General features: G+C 39.2%; 1 protein-coding gene across 1 annotated transcript in view; it reads left to right on the top strand.

Annotated features, from left to right (window-relative positions):
• The window catches only part of TTLL6 (tubulin tyrosine ligase like 6), a 28,991-nt gene extending 11,355 nt beyond the window's left edge, over positions 1-17,636 (top strand). The window contains exons 8-14 of the mRNA XM_063300813.1: positions 1,302-1,483; positions 4,296-4,484; positions 8,332-8,488; positions 12,889-13,182; positions 13,950-14,316; positions 15,798-15,999; positions 16,806-17,636. Of these exons, the coding sequence (XP_063156883.1) occupies positions 1,302-1,483; positions 4,296-4,484; positions 8,332-8,488; positions 12,889-13,182; positions 13,950-14,316; positions 15,798-15,999; positions 16,806-16,812 (1,398 nt within the window). The 3' untranslated portion in view covers positions 16,813-17,636. The remainder of the gene's footprint in view (positions 1-1,301; positions 1,484-4,295; positions 4,485-8,331; positions 8,489-12,888; positions 13,183-13,949; positions 14,317-15,797; positions 16,000-16,805) is intronic.
• Positions 17,637-27,807: the final 10,171 nt, after the last annotated feature.

The raw sequence follows: 27,807 nt of genomic DNA, 5'->3' as shown, positions 1-27,807 counted from the left end.
GGAGTTAAGACAACTGCTGTTCTCCCATGCCTTTCTCAAGCTCTACTGTAACATTTTCCCTTTCTATCTCTTTGCTTCAACAATGGGTGCCTTGTGGCAATACTTCCAATCACATGGACTACCAGCAGAGGGCGATAGACAACAGAGAATGTTGCTTTAAAATTAAATACTGTAACACTCTGGTGTTTGGGAATTACCAGTTGGGAAGACTCAATTGGTTGCAGAAGAAATCTGCTAGAAGAATTAGGGTTATAGCAATAGTTTATTTAGCTTTTTTTTTTTCTCATAGTGTAACCAGTCACCTTCTGAGAGCTTCATATGCCAGTCTTGGCAGTGATAGCTAACAATTACTTTTAATGCTCTGTATCTGGTAATTTAGAAAAAAAAAACCTTGCCTCTTGAAATGTAAGTTATACTCTTGGTTGTTTGGATCTGTCTAAATATCCTATGGTGGGATTTTTACAGACTGGTTACACTTTGTGCACTGAAATATTTATCTTTATTTTGAATCTGTTGCACATTAATTGTAATATAATACAATATATTTCTTGTGTTTTATATATTTAGCTTTCTAACTTGTCACAGTAGGAACTGGGGTGATGTCAATAAAATAAAGACAAGAAAATAATACTATGTATTAAGCATACAACATTTATACAATTGTATTGTTAAAATGAGTCGTAAACAACTTGACGACAACTAACAACTAACTGAGAGCAATACCAAACATTTTACATCATGAATTCAAATATAAATGTAATTATGAAAGCATTGATATTATCTAATATCCCTTCCAAACATGTAAACATTTTATTTAGATCATGGCCCCAGACTTTTATATTAAAATTGTATTATCCTATACCTATGTAGAAATTTAAGTAGAAAAAGGATATAGTGGTATGTCCTTCACAAAAGTCCCAGCAAAGACAGTTACATTTCCAGTTCAGAATTCTTCAGTGTTCACTTAATTTTACTCATAATGAGCAAAGGCCACAGAGAAAGATCCTGCATCCCTCCTTAGGCTCTTTGGAGGATAGAGGGACATGAACATGTAATAAGTGAACTCAGTACTTGGGAAAAATATTTATTAATATTTGAATCTCTACATGCCCAGGTATGCAATATGATGATTATCATAGCTGATAATTCCAAACATCTAACTGGACTTGGAAGGTCATAGCAACCCAGCTGCTAATCATCAACTCTAGAAGCTTTTATTTCTCCTCTGTTCTCCCCAGAACGCTTGCTTTTTATTGCAAAATTGTAGCAACTACAAATGCATTCAATTTCTGTGATTGTAGGTGAATCATTCTCCAAGCTTCAGTACTGATTCATGGTTGGACAAAGAAGTGAAAGACCAACTATTATATGACACTCTGGTATTGATCAACTTGGGAGCATGCGATAAGCGCAAAATCTTGGAAGTAGAGAAACGGCGAGGGAAAGAAAGGCTTCTCAAACAGTGCCGTAATCGCGAAGCCAGGTCTGAACTTTTTAATCCACTTTCTGGGACAGTGGCAATGAATGTTTGTAATCCACTTGCAAAGCATCTCTAAATACTATAAATTTGCATCTCTGTGGCAAATCACTGTATTTATATGCAGTTTTCCATTTAATTAGTAGTTCTTGTTAAACAGATATTACATATATTTTAAAATTAAAATTAGGATTAAACCTTGGGCAGAATTGGATGCTGTGCTAGATACATGGCTGGTGCCAATAAAGCAAGCTCCTCTACTCACTTCTGTATTGTCTGATACAGCTTAGATACATTCTGTGACAACACATTGTGCATTTCCTCACTAAGCTCAGTATTGCTGGCTGTTTTTCGTTTGTTTTATTTTGTTTTCTGGCTTCAACTGCATATATATAATCTGGTGAGCATGAATTAGCAAGATGATTGTTGTAGCAACAGATAAGAAAGAGGAAAAGGATAGGGGACTTAAAGCAAGTTAGGTTTTTTTTTTTAAGGAAGAATATAAGAAGAAATTCATTCATGTATGTTTTGGGGAGAGTATGTCAGTCACACCCTTAACAGCACAGCCAGGCCAGAATTGTGCTTCAACTCATCTAAGAGTTATAAAATATACAGGTGTGATTAAGAACAAATTACACATTGCAACTGAAAATGTTAGTATTTAAAGATCAAGCAACAACCCAGCCTTTTTGTACTGTATAGCCATATGAATAGACATGCAGTAATGCCTCCTTTCGTTTAGCCACTCAGACGTAATTTGTGTGAGTCCATTGCCCTTTTTGTGCCTATTTTAGTTTTCTGTGGAATGCAAGAGAGCTTTGCAGTACCCATAAAGGTAGAAAGGTAGTCCCCTCAGCTGCAGTGTCAGTGTGGCCCTTGGACCCCCTGTAAAACATGCCACCTAACTGTAGCTTTTAATGTGACAGAAGAACATGATTAAGTACGTGGAAAATAATCGTGTTAATTGTGGTGAATCAAATTAAAACTAAGTTTTGTTCTGGCCCCACCTCTCTCTAGGCGTGCTTCCCCCTCAGTACACTACTTAATGCTCAAGTGTGGCCTTTGGCCTGAGAAAAGTTGCTGTGGAGCAAAACCAGAGGAAACTCGCCATTTCTGTAAGCTCTGCAGAATGGGTTCAGAATTGACCAGAATCAGTTTGTACAGAACTGTGCATACCATACCTCCTTTTATTTATATATTGCTTTAATATATGGAAAAAGAGAAAAAGAAGAGAGAGAAAGAAGAAAAAAAACACAAAACAAACAGATAAAAAAGGAGACAACAAAAATATTTTATGCATAGGAAATCATTCAACATAATTTTTAAACACATCATTCAACCTTTATCAACTAAAATAATATTAGTCTTTTCATTATATCAATAGAGAGGCAGTTCATAAATAGAAAGCAAATGTATATTGGTGATCCAGATCTGTAAATCTTGGTCTCACTGTCTTTTCAGCATTGAAAAGTAGTATTTTTTGCTACCTTTATGCTCAGACACACACACCACAATTCTTCATATAACCATAAATTCCAAGTTTTTGGATGTGCATTTACACAGTTAAACTCTTGATCATTGCAGTAATATATTAGAAAAGCTACAGATATAAAACAAAAACAGCAATAGTCTAATTAAAGTTTTTATCAGAAAGGTAAGTGTCTCTTGCTCATTTTACACTTCTAAAATAATAGCCAATCCTTTTAAAATATGTTCTGGAGTATTCAGTAAACATGAAAAAAGAATCTTTTACTGAATTAATCTCATTTTGAGATTTTAATAAATATATTTACTATACATTAATATGTTAGCCATTGATTTCATAATATGGGATATTCAATTCTTTTCAATTCTTTGTTTCAGAGTCCTTGCAGGTAATAATATTCACCTTAGTGATACTCCTTAATTATTTAACTGTACACTTACAACCATCCAAAGCACATTCTATCAGGTTTGGAATTTAAAAAATTATTTGGATAACATATTTTAGATGCTACCAATGCATCCAGGCCAAATTATGAAATCAGTAAAAGTTTTAAAACAAATTGAACTCAAGATAAATGCTCACTGATCAGACTAAATGTCAAGGAAGTCACACACCCCCCCCCATTATATAACAGCCATAGTTCTGATAAAGAAAATCTAGGCAGTTGTCCTTTCCATTAATTCTTAATATCTTCTCATCAAAAATCCTGTATTCAAATTTTTTAGCATAATCAAATATACATTTGTATTCATCATTTTTTTTAGCAATCTGGACTATGTAAAAACGACACAGTTATAAATTTGGGTGGCATGCACATAAAATGTACTTGAATCCTGTTGGGGCTTCTGCTTACTAAAAAATAAAAGATTAAAAAAATTGTGTTGAGGTCTTCCTTAGGGCTTAGAAAGAACAAACAGCAAACAGTTGTGTAAATTTCTGCCACAGACCGACAGCATTCAGTTTTCCTTTTATCCATCCTACCTTTTAAGGTGGAAGAAATAAGGGACAAACAGATTAAGCTCCTGTCCTGTAGAGGGACTTGCTAAATTAGGCCTTTCCTACCTCCTGCCCTTGTTTTCCCCTGGAAAGGGAAAGGTGGAAAGGGTGAGGCTAACTATCCACCTCTGTGACTGACAAATCTCTGTCTGGTAAACAAGACCAAAATGATTGGGGGAGAATATTTTGCATGATATTTACATGCTTAAAAGGGAAGTGAAAAAGTTTTATTCCAGCACACATAGAGTTCATTGTATAAGATTTGGGCAGCAGAAAATCAGAATGGAAGAACTCCCACTCAGAAGTTTAACAGTTTTATTTGGGTGATTTTATCAGAGCCGAGGAATTCAAGAACTGCCAGGCTGTGTGGCTCCAAGAAGCAGAGACCTATGAAGAAAAAAACGCAGGAGGCTATCGCCGAATATATCCCTGTTCTGATTCTGTCAGATATGATAAGTTTTTCCAACACAATAATTCACTTTTCCAGGAAACAGCAGCTTCCAGAGCTCGTGAAGAGTATGCAAGGTAAGAAAGAGCATTTCTTGACCTATTTTGTCTTAAATAAAATTACAGGGCCTTGATTTTAAAAGAAAAAAAATGTTGCTAAGTTTAATGCCTCATTTGGTCTTTTAACAATGCTAAGTAAACTGGCAAGAGTCTTGTTGACTGTGGCAGATATAAGCAAGTAGGTATGCGAGAGAAAAAGAACAGTTTTTTCCCCCTTTCTTAAAATGATCTTTTAGTTTTCTTCAGAGATTGTAGTGCTAAAGTTTACTTTGTAGCAATATGTTATTTATTTATTTTTAAAAATTCAGTCCTATCTTCTAATGCATTTATGCCACTCAGGGAAATTCATAGCAATCAATACTAAATGGAAATCAGTAAAAGGAAAGAAGGAACTAGGCAGAAAAAAAAAGTCAAACAAAAGCTTCGATGGAGAGCTGGAAGGGGCCTCTATCCAGGGTGGAAAACGCATGCGTAGTACTGAGGAATTAAGCAGCCATTCAAAGAGACAGAGATCAGACCTGCCTTAACTTTTGGGGTTTATCTGTCTGGGTTTTTCCCACGCTTCTTCAGTTTGTTAGGATTCTGTTTTATGTAGCAGTAATAAACACTAGAGACCTACTCCTCGTTTCAGCGTGATTTCTGACTGTTAGGACACAGATAATGTATTCAGGTAACATCTGCACTGCCTTGGAAACACATGTTTCTAAACAGGAAAATCTTAACCAGTCAGCAAAAGACTGTGGAAGTCAACTTGGAGCCCTGAGGCAGGGAGTTTAGGAACAGCCCTTGAGAAGGTCCTTATTGTTTAATCAACAGTATCTTTGTTTACCCCATGTGTCACCACTCTGCACAAGCTGCACTGGTTGCCAGTTGGCTTCCAGGTGCAATTCCAGGTGCTGATTATCACCCATAAAGTCCTTCATGGCATGGGGCCAGGTTATTTGAAAGACCACCTGTCTCCAGTGGTTTCACTCCTTCCAGTAAGACCTGGGTCCTGTCAGTTAAACGATGTAATCTAGTGGGACCATGAAGCACACTTTCTCCGTCATGGCGCCTGCCCTCTGAAACATCACCAACCCCCCAGAAATACACACAGCTCCCACCTTATAAGTTCTCCATAAGTCTTTGAAAATGTGGCTTGCCTCCCAGGCCTTGGATTGGGTTGTTGTTGAGGCCCTGGTGTGTTGGGATTGAGGATTTTTTTGGTAATTTAAGGCATGGTTTTGTCCAGGTGCACAAGTTCTTTTCCTTCAAAATGTTTTTCTTTTGTTTTAACTATGTAAGCCATCCTGAGTCATTTGGGAGTCAGGCAGCCTACTAAATCTACTTGAAAAGTAATGTTTTAATCTGCATCAGATGCACAGAGTATAGTTCTGAAAAAAAATTACACTTATACCTACAATTATTTTGAGGTAGGAGAAGAAGGGAAGGGAAACAATGGGGGAAAATTTGGTTAGAAACTAAATGGATGGTATTCATTTATCAAGCAGACTTGACATTCTTTTACACTAAATAGCTGGTCTCTGTTTAATCTGCAAAAAATTGTTTTAACATCTTCTAATGAATAATAAGTTGAGCAGCTACTGTATTCAGAGAAAGTAGCAACACTTCTAGGCCTTAGCACAGTGCAACCTTCCAGAATACAGTCTAACCCCCACACCCCACATTTCTAGCCTCCTTCCCCATTCTCCATCAGCAAATCCCTTTCATGGAAATCTCTGAATATTTTATTCCTGAAAAAAAAATAGTAAAAGGTTTTCACATTAGGTTTTTGGGTAATTGTGTTGATTTTAAGATGGGATTTTAAGAGGAATCTAGACCATGTTCTCTAGTATCTTGTAAGAAGCAGTTTTGGAATTGATTTCTGTCTTCTTTCTTCTATCCTCTCCCACACAACTCTGTCAAGAAGGGGAAAAAACAAATTAACTCCACAATGATTTTTTAAATTGTTAGCATGAGTACCTTTTGGTGTAGAAATGGCTCTGTGTGTGGTTGTGTATCTGTGTGCATGTGTGCATTTATGTGCCTTCCAGGTGGCTTGCTGTCAAGGCATGTCAGGTTAGCATTTGGGGTACCTACTGATGCCACAACTCTGCAAGGAGGTTCATTCAAAAATTTTATTTTCTCGCTGCGTATTACTTCTTCCTCTGTAGGCAATCAACCTGTGAAGAGATGGAGCATCTTCATCCTCTTAACTTGCACTCTCCTGCTGGGTGATTTTATAGACAAGGCCCAGAGGAAATGGGCTAGTAGTGAACGGAGAAGTTTCCTCGGATTTTGAGACCACCTCTAAACTTCAAGCCAGCATTGCTTTTAACTGATCATGTTACAGTTGATTGCCCTTCATTCAATTCTTCACTATCCCTTTAAATATGTATTAAAATTATTTGTAACCTGCCTTTCAGGATAACAATCCTCCTAAGTGTCTTACAAGCAATTTAAACAAATGTAAATAAAAATACCACAACGAGTACTGAAAAAATGGCAGGACTGTTGGTGGCCATGGACCACGTAGGAGGTCCACGCTGAGCAGACTTCCCTCCCTGCCATCTCCCCTCTCTCTTCAAGGATTCCCACTGGGCAGTTGGCAGTAATGGACCTGAAGAAGGGAGAGAAAAGTCTTTAACTGAGCATGATAGATATAATATGATAGATATAATATAATCTTCCTTTCTCAGAGATTTGGTTCTTTTGTGTACTAGACCAGAATGAGATTAATGTACAAAGCCAATCATCATGATAATAATGATGTCTGCCATCTAAGTCATGTTTTGCATCATCATCATCATCATCATCATCATCATCATCATCATCATCATTTTATCCTGCCTTTTTGATTGATTGATTGATTGATAGACAGATAACTCAAGGGGGTGAACATATTTAATACTCCTGCCTCCTATTTTCCCCACAACAACTCTGTGAGGTGGGTTGGGCTGAGAGAGAGTAACTGGCCCAAAGTCACCCAGCCAGCTTTCACCCCTAAGGCAGGCCTAGAACTCACAGCCTCTTGGTTTCTCGGCCAGCACCTTCCCCACTACACCAAACTGGCTCTCTTAGTGCCTATAAGATACTAACCAAAGATCACAGCTGCAAACTGATTCTGTTTCAGTTGCCTTCCAGTTTTCACTTTTGTTTCTTCCAGTCCAAGGAAGGCCAGGAGCATATAGTTACTGCTCTGCAAGTGTTTTCTCTTGCTGTATAAAGCCTGATCATGAAAGGCAGTATATTCTACATATGCTTTCTTTGTTCACTAAATCCTGACATATTAAAAACCAAACCAAACATAGTGGGCCTGAGGGCTGCTTCAAGCTAAGCTCACTGATCCATTTGTCTTCTTGCCCATCTTTCTGACTGCTGGAACTGCTAACTTGGCCTGCTTATTTGATCAAATCATTTACTCTGACATTGCCTAAACCCAGCATTGCATTAAAAAAGGAAATTTGCTCATCTCTGATAATACATTTGGTATATTGTAGGGGCAAGGTCTGTCCTTTCTTATCCTGACTCTGAGCACCATGGCCCATTTTGGATGTTTGAGAAGCCACTGGCAGACAAATTAATTATCATGAATTGACAGCAATATTTGGTATCCCTGGAGAAGATGCTGATGCTAGGGAGAGTGGAGGGCAAAAGGAAGAGGGGCCGACCAAGGGCAAGGTGGATGGATGATATTCTAGAGGTGACGGACTCGTCCCTTGGGGAGCTGGGGGTGGTGACCACTGACAGGAAGCTCTGGCGTGGGCTAGTCCATGAAGTCACGAAGAGTCGGAAGCGACTGAACGAATAAACAACAAATATTTGGTATTCAGCCTTCCTTCGTAGTGCAATTGTTATAACCTTTTTTGTGAATTGATATCGATAGGCATCAACTGCAGGAGCTGCGTCTCAAGCAAGAACAAAAAATGGTTACATTGAAAGAAAAGAAGGCTGAGTTCCCAGGAGAGTCCAGTGGAGAAAAAATAAAGATTCCTAGGCAAAGGATGGTGAATAGATCTGCTATACTGCCAGTCTCTGTCCAGGTATGAACAACAGAGAAACATTGTAGCTGGTAAATTCTTTTTCTGCCCAGGAACATCTGGTAAATGAGAAAACAAATGGGAAAAAAGGCTTTAATTCTGTGATTTAATTTTTAATAAAACAATTGCAATGAACAAAATGGAAAATAAAAATAGATGTTATTCTCAAATTAAGTGACATCTTATAGCCAATTAAGTTCACTTGCAATCCTGAATAAATTCAGTGAGGCTTAATCAGTGCTTGTTTTCATAAAAGAGTGAAGTTGAAAGCCAGCTGACCCATTATTTAGTATGGTAGGTTGTCCCTCCACTTTCCAGTCCCAGTAGGAATCATTCTTCCCCCTCTACATGCTGCTAAAATGCTCACCAGTTGTTTAGCATTTTGTTTATTTAGCATTTTAACAACATTCTTCCCTCAGGGAGTTCAAGATAACATAGATGAAGTGCCTGCAGGCTTCATCATTAGTTCCTTAACTCAGTGTATAAATCCTTGTTTTGTAGTTCACAAGCTCAGCTGCTGTTGGCTGCCTATAGAATAAGATTTGAGCACTATGTACAAAATGCACATAACAGCATTTACAGGTGTTTTCTGTTTTGTGCAGACTTCTACTACAAAGTCCCACATCTAATAAATAGCATATAGGACCTGGAAAACTTTCTGTTTGAATCTTGGGAGAGAGTCACTGAGATTAATGCCAACATTAATTGGTCAGCACCTGTCTTGATATAAAGCGACTTCCTATATTCATAGCTTTAAACTGATAGCATTAACAGGAAAGGATTCTGTTTGGTCTGCATTTTTAAATGAACTTCTTCAGTTTGCACTTCCTGGGCTAAATGCAATTATCCTTTGGGTTAATGTACTTCACCAAATTTTGTGACATGGTTCTTAGTTTAAAGCATATTCTTCATACTTACATATCCATCACATTATTCCCTTTTGGGATAAGCAGTATTATACAAAGTGCAGAAAAGAAGTAAGATATAGTAATTAAAAGTTACTGAGGAGAGAAGAGGAAGTAAATCTAGTTTATATCATTACCATTCACTGTATTTCTCCATATATACTTTTGTATTTTTTTATTGTTTTTAAATTGTTATATCATTTGGTTATTGTATGTTGTCTTAACTTTTGTAAGCCACTCAGAATCATATATATGAGATGGGCAGCTATATAAATTAGAATAATAAATAAATAATCATCTTTAGGAGAGCTGTTCAAAGCCCTCTCATATCATTCCCACACATCTATTCATATCACCTAACAGAATAACTTTTCCCACAGATTGCATTCATTCAGAATGTTTCATAGCTCAAACCTCATGCCTGATTCTTTCATTAGAAATATTCATTGGAGTATAGCATGCAGCTATCATTAGTATATGAATTCCTATTTTCATATGCAGCCACAGAAATCTAGATGAAGTTGGTTAATACCTTCTGATATATATTTTAACCCTTTAATTAATTATTAACCTTTTGCCTTCTCCTCCACCTATGTATTCATCAATTCCATTCCAAAATATCAGACCACCTTCTTTCTGATCTTTTATACATCCTTCCCCTTCCTCTTAGCTTCACAAACATGTAGTGTATTTGTCTTTCATTTCATTTCATTCATGTTCTTTATCATTTACTTTCTGAAGTTGCAATCATTTACGTGTCACGGCTATCACCAGATTTGTCCACAAATATTGACCTCTGCCACCAGTCATAGCTTTGGTCAGTTGAGGCTTTTATATACTATATTTTGGCAAGATAAAGTGTCATATGGCACTCACATGCAGCATCGCTGGTAATAGTAAGGACATTTACCAGGTATCTTTAGCACATTTTACCACATGTGTAACCAAAGCATTCTCATACAATCTCCAAACTAGAGACTACCTTAGTGTTGCCCCATCCCACCAGCTAGGAGTTAGTGTTGTATCCTCAGGATACAACATAAGATCTTTTCTTATTTTTAAATAAATGCTGAAGCTCATCATCAAAAGGATACAACAGCTACGCACACATCAAAACTCAACAAAGCAGCCAAGTCAATTTTTGTACTTCTACTTTTTTCAGTTACATAACTCCAACAGCATTAGCAACACTCAGGTGTAAAACACAGTATTACATTTATATACACATACCATTGTATTGCTTGCCTGCCTGCTTGCAAAATAAAACAAAGCAAAAATACATGCAACCCACCCATGTGAACTCTAACTTCTATAGCAAAGAATGTTTAAAAACAGTATTTTACCAGGTGGGCTGACGTGTTATAATCACAAGCCACAAAGTAGCCCAGTAGCAACTGTCGGAACACAAATCATCACTGTTTTTGAAACAGCCAATTTTTGAAGCATACATATTTTATTTCAAGCTTGGACTACTCAAAATAGCTGTTTCATGATAGAGCATCAAAGGATATGAATAGTGGTATCAGCCCTTCCCCTCGGGAGATAAACCAATCTCACAAGAAATAAACAAAATTAGACTTGAACAGGTTTAATGATTAAGAAGTCAACAAGAAAATCAGAGCAAAACTTTTTAAAATTTACATATTAAAATGCAAGCAATCAACGCTGGAAAATATTGATTACAGAGTTGTTCCAATTTATTTTTCTATTTTTACTCCCAGAAAAGTAGCAGGGTGTAGGAACCTTATCTCTTTTACACACACTGAGGTTAGGGGAATGATGCCAGATGAGGCACCCCATAGAAGATACATGGTATCTATAAGAATACTAAGCTATACCCCTAGGGGCAAGAGGTGAGGCCAGGGTATGAGGACCCAGAAGACTTCTGGGAGAGAAGTTTGAGAGCTCTACCTTTCCACCCTATGGGCTCAGCTGTGCTGTTAGAGTTTCATAGCAACATAGATTTTGAGGAGAACTCTTGGCCTTGAACTTAAACTGTACAATGTCTAATCAAGAATTATATGATCTCTATAGTTTCCACAGCCTCTTGCACTTTTGTTAGTGCCTCCTACACATAAAATAATAATAGCATTAAAGTTGGGTGTAATAAAGGTTTAATCTGTAGTATGTCAGGGGCTAGGGAATGTTAATTCTATCTTAATCCATTCTCTGCTTGGCCTAAAGTGCATAAAGTCTTCCCTTCACAGCCAGTTAAATCTCATGAAAAACGATTGCTTTTTTCCTGCAAGAATGAGCAAATGTGGCCCTCCAGATGTTGCTGAGCTCCATCAATCTATACCATTAGTCAGGCTGGCTGGGGCTAAAGCATCTAAAGAGCTTCAGCAAGTAAAATTAGGCTTTCTCTATTTTTGACCCTTGTACTAAGTTGCCCACTGTACCTTCCTTGAACTTGGAATTCAGGACGGTGATTTTTGTTTTAAGCAATGAACAAAAATAATGTGGCAAACTCCTCATTCTTTTTTCCAAGGTATGCAAAACAAGAAGTGTTTTGCAGCCTCCATTTCTACTTAAAGTTACACACTAAGCTGTTTAAAAAAATAAGTTTGAGAGCTTGTATGTCAGCCGTGCGGGTAATTCTTGGTGTCCCAAGGGTGGCACGCACAACACCTTTACTGCGCGAGCTGCACTGGGTTCCAGTTTGCTTCCAGGTCCAATTCAAGGTGTTGGTTATGACCTTTAAAGCCCTACATGGCATGGGGCCAGGCTACCTAAGGGACCGCCTCACCCCCATTACATCGACCCATCCCACCTGGACATGCAGAGAGGGCATGCTACAGATCCCATCTGCCAGAGAGTTCCATCTGGTGGGGTCGCGGAAGCGTGCCTTCTCTGCAGCAGCTCCTGCCCTTTGGAACATTCTCCCCCCAGAGCTGAGACAGGCCCCATCACTCCTGGACTTCCGCAAAAACTTAAAAATCTGGTTTTGTCATCATGCCTGGGGCAGGAAGGAGAACAGCTCCTCGTGGGGATGGCTAGCTCCCTAGAATTGCCCTGTTTTACTTAAGGATTGAGAGAGAACCTTGCCATCTGGATTCTATTACATTTTAGTATACTTATATTTCATTGTTTATTGTTTATTGTTTATTTATATTATATTATTGTATAGTATTTATTACATTGTGGTTAATTGTTTTTTACTGTAAACTCCCCAGAGTCCCTCCTTGAGGGGGAGATGGGTGGTGATAAATTTGACAGACAAATAAATAAATAAATTCAAGCAATTGCATCTTTGTAATTTAGCAGCGCTTAAGTCATATCATAATATTTTTGAAAACACATAATTTTATGCTTTTTCTGTTGTTTTAATGTGTAAATTTGTGCATGTTGTTGATGATATTGAGAGCCCCAATGAAATTCAACCTAACCAAGCAGACTTGACTCTCTCACACACATAAATGGACTCTCGTTGCCTGAATTTATTGACCATCATTATCATACCTTAATATTGTTTGGGGCTGCCTTTTCCTCTTTACACAGCCTCAGATTTGTTCAGAGTCTGGACCTGGGACTGCTCTCCTGCTTGAACATTTTTCAGATGATCAAGAGGCCAAAAAAGAAGTTTGTGAATCTTCAAGTATTTTCCCATACAACAGTCTTGAAACAAGCAGCCCAGAGAGTTCTGAAAAGCAACCGGTGAGGCCTTACAGCTCTGAGCCTGATTTGACATGGCAGAATTCATCCAGCACTCCAGAGCAATCTAATTCCAATCCAGAACTGAGGGATACCATTCATAGTCACCATTCTGCAACTGACGTGGACAGTAGAACAAAAGTAAGTAACAAAGCCCTAGGCTTTGCAGCATTATTGCTGCATTATTTCTCAGATCTCAAGGCCACACCAGGCAACAAACACAGAGCAAGTTTTTGAGCCATGAATTGCTCAGGATCTTTTTCCTGTCTTGGCTTTATGTTGTGAAAGCAATAAAGTTGAAAAATACCCTCATCAAATATAAGAGGACTATATACATTTCACTTTGGTTCTAGGCTGTTCCTTTTTTATTAACACTGTGTCTCCTGGTATAGATGAATATTAATATTTAGTAGACTGGTAATAGCCACCTTGATTTAATCACTGAGATAAAACTTAGTCTAGTCTCATTATATGTTTAAGGTAGACATGGGCAACTTATGGGCCATATACAATCTTCAAAAAGGATGGAGTGCTGTTGTTTTGCATCTCTCTGTCCATGATTGTACCACCAAAATTGATGGCCCCAAAGTTACAGATTTTTAAAAAGAAATAATAAAATAATGTATGAAAGTTTCACTACATTTGACATACTTACTTTACTTAAATCCTACATGCATCCCAAAAGTTGGGAGTGGGGGAAACTGCCAAAAAAATTTGGGCCTGATTCTGTGATGTTGTGTTTTTACTGGGTCTTCTAAATCTCTTCGGTAATCTGCCTCCCAAAAAGTGTGGCTCCAACTGGAAAGAAATTGCCTATACTTATTCAAATTTACCACATTCTCTGGATCTCTAACAGCTGGGTTATCAACCAGGTTATAAAGCAAGTGCATCCTTCTCTTTCTTACCAGCATCAACCACCCAATGAGCTTGCAAAAGCATGCAGTAAACAAAGCCTGTGTCCTCCTGACAAACATTTTCCAGCAATGATCAAACATCGTATGAGGAACAGAACTGCAAAAGACATGGGTGTCTGTGAAAGTCCAGCTGTTAAAAATTTCCGCCCATTCGGTGAAGTGTCTTTCCAGTTTCATGTTGGAGAAAAAGTTTCATCACGCTCAGCTGTCCAGGCAATGAGAATGAAATTTTCTGAGAATGACAAAGAGAAAGGAACTATCCTTGTCTCAGAATTTTTCAGCAAGATGAATTTTACAGCATCTGAGAAGCATTTCCGGCTTCTCTCTCAACACCAGTCTCAACATGTCACCAATCGAGCACGTGAGAGCCATTTTCTTGGCTATTCTATTAATTAATCAACTTTGTCTTCTCTAAAAAAAAGGGGGGGTTAATTACAGCATTTTGATCAAGATATAAAAGCTTTTTCTTGGGCTTTGAGAATGCCAGTTCCGATTTAGTACTTTCAGTCCACAAGAAAGAATATGGCATAAGACAAATACGAATTGTGAATTTTGTCTGCAGAAGTCTCCCAAGGGAACAGACGTTTACGTCCCTTGGTTTCAGGGTCCTAGGAATAGTCATCAGTTGAGCTGCTGACTTTTGAGGAGTCTTATTAGGGCCATCAATTAATTATTTATTAGGGACTTCTCAGATACAATGTAAAGCATATTGAGGTTTAGACTTGCAGGCTCCCTCTCCTTCTGTCAGTAAAATAAGAAACTTACATTATTTTTAAAAACTAAGTAGCATTTCCAGTTTTTCCAATTGCTGGCACATTGTTTAGTGATTTGTTAAGATTTTATGAAGTTTAGACATAGTGCAGATACTTTTGATTTCTGATATTATAGCATGGCTACAGGAGGAAAAGATTGAAGGAGAATATGTGAGCCAAGGTTTTTGCTCATAACATTAAAACATGGTTAATGTTCCATCTGAATTGCATGAGATTTTGGGCACACAAAATCTCATGCAATTCATTTCAGGTGAGTATGCTAAACTCCTGCAAGATTTCAGGCAAAAATGACATTTTGTGAGATTTGTGGTTAAGAAGGCCAAAATTATGTAAATTTTGGCAATATTTTGAGATTTCAACCATTTTTGATTTATTTATTTTATTGATGGGGGCCACATCATCACACAAAATCGCATGATGATGCTTGCCACCTGGAAAGGTTGTTGGCAGCTGCTGTAAAACCAAGCTTGATTCTAAAGCAGCCTTCCTTAATTGGGCAATTCACATGTTCTGGACTACAGCTCCCATCACTCTTCAACCTTCATGGCTCTGATGGTAGATAGATGATAGAAGCCATAGCATACACATCTGGAAAGCACCAGGTTTGGGAAATTTGCTCCAAATCTTCTTATCAGAATGCTGTTTGCAAGGAGAAGTGGGAGCTTGGGGCATAGGCTTGTATTTTTTTAGCCTGTTGTTTGCAGGGACATATATTCTCTCTTTTTCTTTGGAACAGTGCTGAGATTGAGGAGGCACACCAAATATCTTTTAACCGATGCCAGTCTTGCAGATAATTTTAGGAAGGAAAGGGAATGAGATAGGCTGGTAATAACAAAGCTATATGCTGTATTGATTCTTGCCCTAGCATATGAACGATAAGGCATCCAGAACAGAGAGCTCACATGCTTCCACAGGCCTTGCAATAGTAGCCCCACTTACCTCCTTGCCAGTTCATTCTTCTTGACTCCTGCTTGAATCCAAGAAAAGTGGGCTGGCATCTGGCTGGATGTGATCTATCACATGCTTTTCTTTTCTTTTCTTTTCTTTTCTTTTTCATTATATTACACAGAAAGTGCTTCCCTCCCAAGAGAAATCCTAGGGAGCAGAAGTGCTTCTTGCAGGAAGCCAGCAAAATACTATAATGTTCACCTCACCATGCAGAAGCCAATCATTCAGCAACAGAGCTTGCAAGATTTGCTGGTGATCTCACGGATGAACAGCCAGACCAAAAGAGCCAATGACCCAAGAATAGGAAGTAGTCCTGTGAGCAGGTAAAGAGGATGGCTGTCTGGTAATCTGTGGTGGAAATTTAACATTCTACACACTGGGAGGGACTGGAGGTTGAAGAGAAGACGACCTCATTACATCAATCTTTAGGCTCTGTCTCTGTTGCATTATTTTAAAAACATATGCACCAAGGCAAGGAAGGGTAAGATTGGAGTTTACATTCCTTCACCTACTTAGTGATGTTTATTTGTTTGTCCTTTCCATGGGGAAGAGGCAAGGGCCTTCCAGGTATTATTAAACTACAACTTCTACCATTTAACCATTCATCCTGGCAGCAGTGAATTCTAGTTTAGAAACATCTGGAGGGTCACAGGCCCCTGCCCTAGTAAATAAACGTAATTCAGCTCTGACTTCACTGTCATTAATTTCAACAGCCCTGTATCAGATATTTCTACATTTTCAGGTACTAAAGAACTGAAATTTATGATTTTCTGAATATCAAATTGAGATCACTAGGATGATGCAGTATCTGTGCCCCAGAGTGTTCTTTGGAAGAATTCTTTTATAATGCTAGGAATGTAGCTATTCTAAAGGTTTAACAATTAGGGCAACTAGGCCTGAAATCAGATTGCATCTACATAATCAAATCCAAGAGACCCTAGAATTACTCAATCATCGCACATTCAAAAACCTTTCCCAAGAAGAGTACCGGTGCAAATGTCTAATAGATATTACCAAGGTTAAGCTTTATTTTGTGGGTTTCCCAAACTGAAAGGCAAGGTATAAATTTAGTAATTAAATAGGATATTTTAAAGTAAATAAATATATAATTTCCTTCTTTTTCTTTCAGGGTCTAAGTGGATCTTTCACAAGCACTGGATAGTGCTGGAGCTTAGAAGAAGCTTTTTTCTATTAAAGAGCACCCAGAACGATTTGGACTATTCAGCTGTACATTTTCCAAGCACACTCCTATGTAAAGGAGCTTCTATGCAGCTAATGAAATTTGACCTGTAAAGCAATAGGGTCTTTTTAGAGTAAGTGGGTCTTGAGATAGTAGAAGCTCCTGATTTTTCTGTTCCCTGAAGAAATATGCAGCTGCCTGGAGCTTTCTAAATGAGAAAGTCCTCTCTTATAAATTTCTAAGAAAATGAGTGCTGCATTAAATGAGTTTCAAATATAGAGACGTGATCTTCTGTACTACTCCCAGTCATGTATTTCTGTACATCTGTATGGAGTCTTGCACTGTGTGCTGCAGACTGAATCCTAAGGACTGAACTTGATCTGACATACCGTGGCATGTCTTTTTTTCCTGATTTGTTTTTTGTTTTTTAATGAAAAACAGCCTTGGAGATTTTGGTAGGAAACTGAAGGACTGCTTAACCCTTCCCCTCTAGTTATTTGTGCATTCAAACATTTCCCCATTCGATTATTTTACCTATGGGGAAAAACATACAGGACTCATATATTTTTCCCCATGGTGAAAAATGCAGCTTAAGAGGAAAAATTTTGAGCTACAGTTCTGCAGCAGCTCCTGTTCCACCCACCCTTCTGTTTCCTATTGCAGCTCCCAAAGCTGCTTTTCATTTTTTAAAAAATCAGGGGGAAGAGCTATGTGACAGTGCATAGATCTAAATAAAGTTCTTAAAATGGCAAAGATTCATGTGCAAAGGGACATTGTATTTCTCAGTGGAATAAATCCTGAATCTCTGTATATGCAGTCACTTTAATTGTGTATCATTTCCTGTGGTCCTTATGCTTTTTCCACTGCATGTTTCATATTGGTCATACATCTTTGCTATCAGTATAATTTACCTTATTTCTCAACTTGTGCTCATCTCCGTTTCAAAGCCGAAGGGCCGGCATTTGTCCATAGACACTTCCGTGGTCATGTGGCCGGCATGACTACACAGAACGCTGTTACCTGCCCGCTGAAGCGGTACCTATTGATCTACTCACATTTGCATGTTTTTGAACTGCTAGGTTGGCAGGAGCTGGGACTAGCAGCGGGAGCTCACCCTGCCGCGCGGATTCGAACCACCAACCTTCCAGTCGGCAAGCTCAGCAGCTCAGCGGTTTTCAGTCCATCTCCTAAGGCTTAGATGAAGAAAGTTTTACTCTTTTCCCTAAAGGTGGAAAGAGTGAAGACTAAATGTAAATCCTGATAGAATATGTTCTACAGTTTGGGAACAATGCATATGAATACATGTCCAGTCCTGTGTTCTATTATGCCCTTCCCCCAGAGCAGTACTTGTTCAAACCAAAAACGAATTCTGCCCCAGAACTGAGAACAAAATATATGCAAGTTTGGCTTGATTGATGATCATATATTCTGGTTGTAGAACTCGAAATATTCAGATTACAGAAATTGCTTTCCACTTCTCAGCAGTCTAGAATTATTGGCCAGTATATTTTTCTTTTCAGTTGAAGAATATGGTTCCATCAGTCTGGTGTCCTGTAAATGTGTTTAATTTCAATTCCCATGGTTCTCAGGAAACATGGCCTTATTGATGTCCATATCTGACAATGACAACACAAATCCAAATAGATCAAGCAATTCTTTTTCCAGTGATAATGTACTGTTGTGAAAACTAGACTCTGAGAAAGAGCAAGACAAGGAAGAAAGATGCCTTCAAATTGTGGATTTGAAGATAGTTACAATGAGTACTATGGACTGCAAAAAGAACCAACTACAGGTAGTCCTCGCTTAATGACAGTAATAGGGACTGGAATTTCTGTCACTAAGTGATATCATAAAGCATGACATCACATGACCGTGCTGCTTAGCGACAGCAGTTCCAGAAGTCCCCAGTTACCATCGTTAAGCGAGGATGTCACGTGATCACGACTTCCAACTTCCTGCCAGCTCCCCCATTGACTTTGCTTGTGGGAAGTTCACAAATCGTGATCATAGGACCATGGGACACTGCAATGGTCAGAAGTCTGGGCCGATTGCCGAGTGCCCGGATAGCGATCACATGATTGTGAGGGTGCTGCAATGGCCAGAACTTCAAGGACCAGACATAACTACCACTCGTTCAGTGCCATCACAAGTTTGAACAGTCACTGAATGAGTGGTTGTTAAATGAGGACCACCTGTAATCCAGGATCAAATAAGTGCTCTTTTGACCATGGCAATGATCAGCAAGCAAACTCACATACTTTAAATGTATGATGTGATTAGATAATAGAATTAAAAATGGTTATGCTTCTCAGGTTTGAGGACTCCAATAAGAAAAATAGAAGAAAGGGAAGATAATAGGTAAGGCAGACTAACAGACTCAAATAGATAATTGGAATGTTTTTGGAAGAACTACAAGTTATTACTAAAACCAGGTCAAAATGGCAAGCCTTTGGGCATACAGGCACCAGCGTTGAATCTGACTTGATAGCACATTACTAAGACAACCTGGAATGCGCCAGATGTTTTGAATTGATTCCCATCCACTCCAGCCAGCACTGGCAATGGCAAGAGATTGTGCAATTTGTGGTTCAAAGCATTTGCTAGGTACCACATTGCCTATTGCAGAGCATAACGTGTTGCATTGGTGGGCTCAGTATACTCTACTCAGTACAGAAATACTCAGTGACTGTGATTTGCTGGGCTGCCCAGCAAAGGGACAATTCCAGCGAAAGGGACATGGTGTGATACATGGTGTGATATTGCCATGTGATCACTGGGACCCAGCTTGATGGTACAGTGGCTGATGCAGCAACATTATAATCTTTGGAGGGTTGGTTGTGTCACAGGTTTACAGTACAGTACCAAAGTTGGACAAAAGAATTAACTCTCTTTCCTAATGCTTAACATTGAACAATGGAGCCAGAACGCCAAATGTGACTTCGTGTCTGAATAAGCTCCAGCAACTCTTAAATCAATATATACACTTGAGGGGTTGGAAACACACCAAGAAAGAGTATTCAGGAAATGAAGGCTGCCGTTGCATTTTTAGAGGACAGAGAAATCTGTTCATCCCCTGGTGCCACATCACCACAAAATGGAGGGAGGATCAAATGCCAAGGATGCTCCATTTTTAATGTTTTTAAGTAGGAAAAAAACAGGCATTGTGGTCTTGGGTGTTTTCTTTTTCTAAGACTTCATGGTGAGATAAACGAAATGGCTGTCATCCATCCATTTTTGATCTGTGTATTTTAAAGGTTTTCTGGCTCATAGGCTTTCAGCCTTCACTTTCATATGACCAATGGCTCTGCTGGCCGGTCAACCAGCCTTTATCCCTATTATGTAGCTGCTTCTAATAACTCCTGTTAGATTGTTCTGAACTAAAGGAGGAAAGAGAGTGCATTTGTGATTTTTATGTTCTGCAGGAGCAGTCAGTCTTACGAGGCAGGTAGGCACACACCTGGGATAACCATGTGGATGTTCTCACAGAATGGCTTGCCAGGCTGGATGTAAGTATGCATTCACCAGAAGACAAACTGGCCAGGTTGCTCCCCAGCCACTCCTCCCCAGTTTTGTCTTATATTTCTGAGCATATTGACATATTTTTAAACAAAACACTGCAGTTATGACTCTCTTTTATTTTCTAAAAATGCATTTCAGGTCCAGAGACATTTTTGTAAATAAGATGGTATTAAGAGCTAGTGTTTTACTCTGCAGCACTCCAGCCAATCTCTCTTTCTCTCTCTGTCAAACATTTTTAAAAATACTAGTTGAGGCAGTGCAGGTGTCAGTGAATGTATCTGTTGACATATTGATGCCTATGGATAATATAGGATTTAACCCTGGCCTACCAGGTAGGCTGCCAGAGATGTTGTTCATAGTTCTCAGAGCTCCTAAAGATTGCCAGATAACCCTTTTTAATATAATAGGGTAGAAGTATTACATTTGTAGGGAATATTGTTATTAACTGGACTTCATTAATTTCATTAATTCTACCAGGCTTAAAATTTAAATGTAGTTCTTTAACACATAATTTGTTATATCTAATTCACAGAGTTCAAAGTATAGATATCTGCAAAAGTATTAACTATATAATATAAACCCAAAATTAATAATCATAACAAGTATAAAAGGGCAAAGAAAAGATTTGGAAAATTATGTTATGAACAGAACTCAAAAATATTGACCATACTGCTTGAAAGTTTTCCTTACCCTATCGTTGGGGGAAAAAAATCTAATTCAAATACTGAGAAATTTGACATACCAAATTTTTTTGCAAATCAATAGAGATTTCTTTTTCCGGTGAATTCCTACAGTCAGTCCCAAAAGTTAACAATTGTTCATGTCTTCAAAATTTTAAAATGCTAGGGATATAGCCAAAAGCACAGGTACCAGCAACAGTAGGAAAAAGATGAAATGTACAGTGACTTACATATTTCCATCCCACATTATGAGGCAAATGCAAAAGGCTGTGATTTGTGTCACAATGTCTTAAAACACATTTCAACATTTTTTTCCATTGTTTAAATGCCTGTGGCCAAGAAGAACATACGCAATGTGCAATGATCAGTTGAGAGTAACGTTGACAGTCTTTAAAAGTTGTTCTAGTGAAATTGTAGACATAATAGTTCATTTGGAAAGACTGACGAGACATTTTACTCCAGCAACCCAATTCTAATCTAGCAGCACCAGACCAGGACGGCCCCAACTTTTTATACCTCACATAAACATCTCACTCTATCTCATAGTGGAGCTGACTCGGTAGCAACCTGCCATTCAGTGGCCAGTCCTTCTATGCTTTGAAAAGAATGGCAATGAAACAAAGGTGTCTGTATTCCTACTGCCTGAAGTCATCCCATACAAGGAACCACCACCCTTAATAGCGAGTCAGAAGATGCCATTCTACCGGCAGTTTAAAATGCCCTTTGCATGGCAATGTCCTTGGCTCTGCTTCAATAATAAAAATGGTGCTTGAGGCATAAATGTAAAGATGTGTTCCAGTAAAATTTTGGACAACATCTATACTTGGAAACATTTTTGAACTTGGATTCAGAAATGCACATATTGAGACTCTAGTTTTGGACGGCAGTATGGGAACTCTTCTTTGGCATTTAATGCAGAGGTTCTGAAACCCTTTTTGATAACTAGTGGTGGTCCATAGAGGTTCATAAACTGTGAAAGTCCAGTGGATTCAGTGTAGTTCATACCCTCAAGTATAAGCCTAAATTCCATAAAATCCACATTTATATTTATTATTTAAATGAGGTCGATGAAATGAGTACCCAGCTCGCTGGGGAAGGTGACAACTGGGGAAGGCAATGGCAAACCACCCTGTTATAGTCTGCCAAGAAAACATTGCAAAAGCAGCGTCCCCCCAAAGGGTCAGGCATGACTCAGTGCTTGCACAGGGGACTTTTCACCTTCACACAATACTGTACAGTAATTCTTGATTTATTTAGCTCACTTTCTGCTAATAATATCTTAAGAATTTGGAACCCGAATTTGAAATTGAAACTGAAATTTGAAATTGTAGACAAAGGCCTTACTTCTACTTTTCTGCCAGCTCCCATTAATCCCTGACACAGCTAAAAAGAGCCATTTTAAGATACTGTGATTTTGATATATTTTCTGAGAAGGTGAATTCTTGGAGGAGACTTTGGGTCATAATAGGATTCATGTGTGGGTAAGTGTCGGCTTCCTGAACTTCATCGCCTGCTTCTGGGCTCAGACTTCACATCAGGAGACTGTCTTACATTTTACTAGTGCAGGAAAGGTAAGGGTTTTTTTCCTAAAACTGTTTACAACAAGGCATCAAGCCAAATGAAATACCATCCTAAACTGTTCAGCTTGGACAAATGTTCCCAGATTTTTTTTTTTCTAAAGTAGAGATTGTTCTGGATTGTGAGCATCATCCTGAAACTAGCAGTTTATTGTGAGGTGAAAGCATTTCATAAAATGCAAAACTCACCTCAGATCATTAAACTGAACCCATAACAATGAAAGTCTCACCAAAGGTTCAGCCAGAAATGGTTTTCAGAGTTGATGTACAGCTCCCAACATATATTAAGCAATATTTGTACAGAAGAGCATGGTTCAAGTGCATGTAGAACATACTTCACTACAGCCAACTTCTATCCTTTCTTTCCTTCGTTTCAACACACCTGTGTTTAGGGTAGAAGACATTTCTGTGGCAGAGAAGCAGCCTTGAACATCAGCATCTTTATTTTTTATACCCTCTCTCTCTTCATATAGAGTTGTCTCTCTCTCTCTCTCTGTGTGTAATGGATTTAGATATTTAGGTATTTCTGAATAAACACAAGATCCTGACTCCTGGAACTTTAATTACACTAGGTTAATTCTGAGGAATTTTTCTGTAAAATTCACTGACCCTTCTGTCATAAAATTTCTGTGAAGCAGAGATAGGAGATGTTTCACACCACAGGCTGCATTTGATTTTTTAAAAATCCATTTATATTTTAAGAGGGTTTCCAATCCCACCTTTCTTCTGTACAAAGAGTGTGCGAGGTGAATAAACATTACCACTTAAAAAAAATCATTTTAAGAGCAAAGTCGAAAGTAACACGAGCCATTTACTGCTTAAGTGGGACACCTGATTGTCATTAGAGGCGCGTTTGCCTAAAATTAGTACTGGAATCGTGAACGTGGACGACCGTCACACTACAGCCCAAATGAAGTACTTCTACTTTCGTGCACTTTCGATCGCTTTAAGCCCACCGAACGACGACTTCCTTCTGAGAAGAGACTCCCGTTGGTCGATGTTGCAGCTCTGTGCTACGTCCGAATCCCGAACATACGGCATTTGGGAAAAAGAAGCGGAAAAAAAGGAGGGATCTTTTATGACGTGCCGTGAACCGCTCCGTGAACAAAACGCATTAAGAAATGTACGTGTATAAGGTAAGGCTTCTTTAAATCGAAATTCTTTTCTTCAAGTTCACGGAAGCATTTGCAAATTGTTAAGTACGGTTTTAATTGTTTCGGGTTGGTTTTTTTAATAGCCCGAGCCGGCTATACTGGAAAGAACACAGATATAGTGCGTGTGTGCAAATTGTATTTAAAGCACGATTTAAATAGCAAGTAGGCGGAAGGGAGTTAAACAGCAAGAAGCGCCTGTTTTCAAAATCCGCCGCCGGCCCACCCGTCTTTCCTCCTCCACCATCCGACGTTTCCTGGCGGCTCGCAGAGCAGGCGGCCGGGAGAGTTGCGCCGGATTTCGCGTTTCAGGCAGAGGGGGAAGGGACGTTCCCCGACACCCCGGAAAAGCCGAGACTGCTGCCCGAGCGCTGCGGATTAAGAGGGAGACCCACTGTCCGGAGGAGAATTGTATCGAGGGCAGCCCAGTGAGCAGGATATTAAGGATAGGAACTCCTATCAAAGGATAAGCACTAAAGAAAAAGTGAAAGGACTAAAATACATTTGGTTAGAAGACGTTATGTAAAACCCATATTGTATTCGCGAGCCGTTATGGGGGCGTGATTTAATTGCCTTAAAAAGACATTAAGCCCAACAGCAGTAACACTCCCCTCTGGAAGGTCGGTGAGAAAGCTTGAGGCGGACTGGCAAAGAAACGCGAACTTTTCTTCCAGGTCGAGTCTCTGTACTGGAGAAAAGCAAATCGTTTTACAAAGTCCTTCTGGGGCGGAGCAGGAGCGGCTCGACGGGCCTTGTCCTGCTTTCGGGCCTTTCTGTCGGGGATCTGAGCATGCTTCCAAGAGCACCAGCGGAGGCCCTTTGCAAGAAAAACCCTCGCTCGTATTATTATTATTATTATTATTATTATTATTATTATTATTATTATTATTATTATTATTATTATTGCAAATGGGGAGTGAAATGCAACGACTCGCTCGCAGGAAGAAAAGAAAGGAATTTCTTCGAAGCTCTGCTGGTAGATATTGATTGTAGCTGGGAATTTTTTAAACCGCAGCTCTCTACTTTTCAAGTCACGTTTAAGGCAAAACGCCCAGAATCATTCCTTGCTGTGCAGTAAATATTTGAGACAGAAGACTTCGAAGTGCTGGGGCGGGGGTAAGAGGTAGTATTTTTTTCGCTCGATAGCGATTCCGTTTGCAGTAAAACGCCCCGAGACTGCCACGATCACACCGTGCATTCCAACCTCTTCGAAATAAATTTAAAGGGGGAGCGGTATACAAAGATTTTAAACAAATACAACTAAAGATGTACTTATCACAGCACCCACCGATCGTTGATTCTTCTTAAAATAGGTGTAACAGGGCGTGATGGAGTAGAGATTAGTTTTTCAGAGGGGAACCGTTTATTTTTTCACTCGTCATAAATATGAGTAAATTGGAAGCGAAACACCCAGAGGACACACTACATAAAAAAGTCCCGAGAAAACAGGGATTCCCGCTTCCCCCTTAATTTGTTGAGAAACTGTTACGTGGAAAGGCACCTTTTTCAAAGATTTCTTTCCCTCCTTTTTTTTTAATTTGGGAAAACTTTCGTTAGCCTCAGGTCCTTTTCCCCTCAGCTTTATTTATCAGGAACGGCTCCTAATTCAGATAAATTATCCTCCACAAGAAATTAAAGAGAATGGCAAAAGCACTCTGACTGCATTGCCTTGAGATTCCACCCGGCCCCTGCATCCCAGTGGCATTGGGTTTGAACAGGAGAACTTCCTGGTGCCTGCTGCTGCCTGCCTTTTATTGCAAAGTGCTTGGTTCTGAGCCCTTCTACAGTGTTTCTCAGCCTCAGCAACTTTAAGATGTGTGGACTTCAACTCCCAGAATTCCCCTGGCTGGGGAATTCTGGGAGTTGAAGTCCACACATCTTAAAGTAGCTGAGGCTGAGAAACACTGCTCTAAGCTACAAAACTCCATGGGGATCCTTTGCAATAGAAAAGAAGGCAGAGAGCAGAAAAGAAGAGAAAAAGGTTGAGTCTCTCCAAATGTCAAAATCTTCAACTCTACAAATGCATAAAAAAGGAAGTTTCCCCTGAAGAAAGAATATTTATAACCAGGCTAGCCCAGTTCAGGATCAAAGGGCCACACCTAACAGAAAACATCCTGAAATCTGTACCTGCTACTTGCCATCTCCAGGAGTTTCCTATGATCTTTCCCCACTTGCACTCAACCATGGCCCAACATGTGCCATGGCAACATCTTTTTTTCTGTTGTGTCTCTAGAACTTGTCTTCATCTCTCCAGCCGGAGTGAGACAGGTTTCAGTGGGCATCATTCAACAGCAGCCACTGTTGGGTCAATCTGTTAGGTTGGGTCACCCATGACCTTGGAGGTGACTTGAAATAGAGGCAACAGTGGCAGGATAGGGGTCAGCAATGGGGAAATAAATATCATCCCAATATAGATGGCATTTCAGCTTAGTAATGGGAAAGACTTCTTAGAAGAACTACCATGTGGTTACTTTGCTAGAACCTCAAGATCCACCAGCTGGAGCCACATGCAGAAAATTAAGACAAATCAGAGGACATAGACTGGCTATCGGAGATATCCACAGGCTGTGGCCAAAAAAGTCAAGATGGCAGCTACAATGGGCACCATCAAACTTCTGCCTGTTTTTATATGCATCACATGTGTGATTCACATAAAAATAGGTGGACCTTCTATCACACCATCTTGACTTTTTCGGCAACACCCTGCAGACACCCTTGCTAAATATAAAGAAACAGTATGAAGGACTGTTCAGCTCAGGAACTTGTGATGAATACTGCAGTCAAACATACTTGCTTTTCCATGCAAAGTTTATTTCAGGCCTTATGCTTCCAGCTCAGCCAAATTGTTCTCAACGGGAAGTTCTTCAATTTTATTGTCAGCTTTTTTGATGGTGTAATCCTATGCACACCAGCATATATCTGACCAAGTTGAATGGGGTTTATTTCCAGGTAAGTGTTTAGGATAATACACTTTGTTAAAATGTTCATATTGATTTTAAATAGGTTTTATAAAGGAGATATAAGATGCCCTCAAATTGAGCTTGGCCCCTGGTGATCTCATGGACAGATCCATGCAGTTTTCTTGGCAGCATTGGAGAAGAATTTGGCTTCTTCTGAGATACTTTTTTTTACTTCCCATCTAGCCTATAGTGCTGGAATTCCCTGACAATCTCCCATCTAAGTATCAATAAGAATTGATCCTGTGGGCCATAGTAGGCTAGATGCCACTTGCTAAAGCTTTAAATGTCCAGCTGACATACTTGAGATTGACACCAGTCCCCCACTGATGTCAATCAAAGCTACAAGATGCTTGCTTTAGCAACAGAGTAAACTTCAGATGCTTCATAAAAGCAACAGGGCATCATGGGACATCTCTGGTAGTCCCAAGCAGTCTTTCGCAGGCTAGAATGTTTCTGCAGAATTGATCAGATTTTTATCTTAAGATCTACAAGCTATAAAAACAAGAGATCTTGGAGATCCTAACACTATTTTCTCTTTTCACTCCACTTCCCTCTCAGTGACTAAGTTCACATGCTAACCATGCTTTTTTGAATGAGCCCTAATTGACTTGGTGTGTACACTGAGCCATAAACAAGGCTTCTGAAGCTGCAATTGCTGGGTTTTCTAAGAAGTAAGGTCTCCTGACTCCCAGCCCACCTTTTCCTATGAGAATCTACTGGATGTGAAGGACTACAGTACAATATTCCTTATCCCCAATTAGCATAACCAGCCACAGTGCATGATGGCAATAGTTCCCCAACCCAGATGAAGGTCCCAGATTAGGGAAGGATAGATTAGTACAAAACCACCACTGCTACATTTTTACATTATTTGCAAAATATAAAACATGCTTGTTTGGCAGTAAATCCTGGCATTTAAAATTTCATTGTTGGTGTGGTTCCTCCAGTCATTGTCCAACTTTAGCACATTCCTAGGGAGAGAGAGATAGTCAACTTTCACTACTTTACAGTCCCAATAAAAGAAGGAAAAGATGCCCTCGATTCAAGCTTGATGCCTGATAATC

This window comes from Candoia aspera, chromosome 4 (genome assembly GCF_035149785.1).
Source record: "Candoia aspera isolate rCanAsp1 chromosome 4, rCanAsp1.hap2, whole genome shotgun sequence".
In the NCBI taxonomy this organism is placed as follows: Eukaryota; Metazoa; Chordata; class Lepidosauria; order Squamata; family Boidae; genus Candoia; species Candoia aspera.
This window is presented reverse-complemented; position numbering and strand designations above follow the sequence as displayed.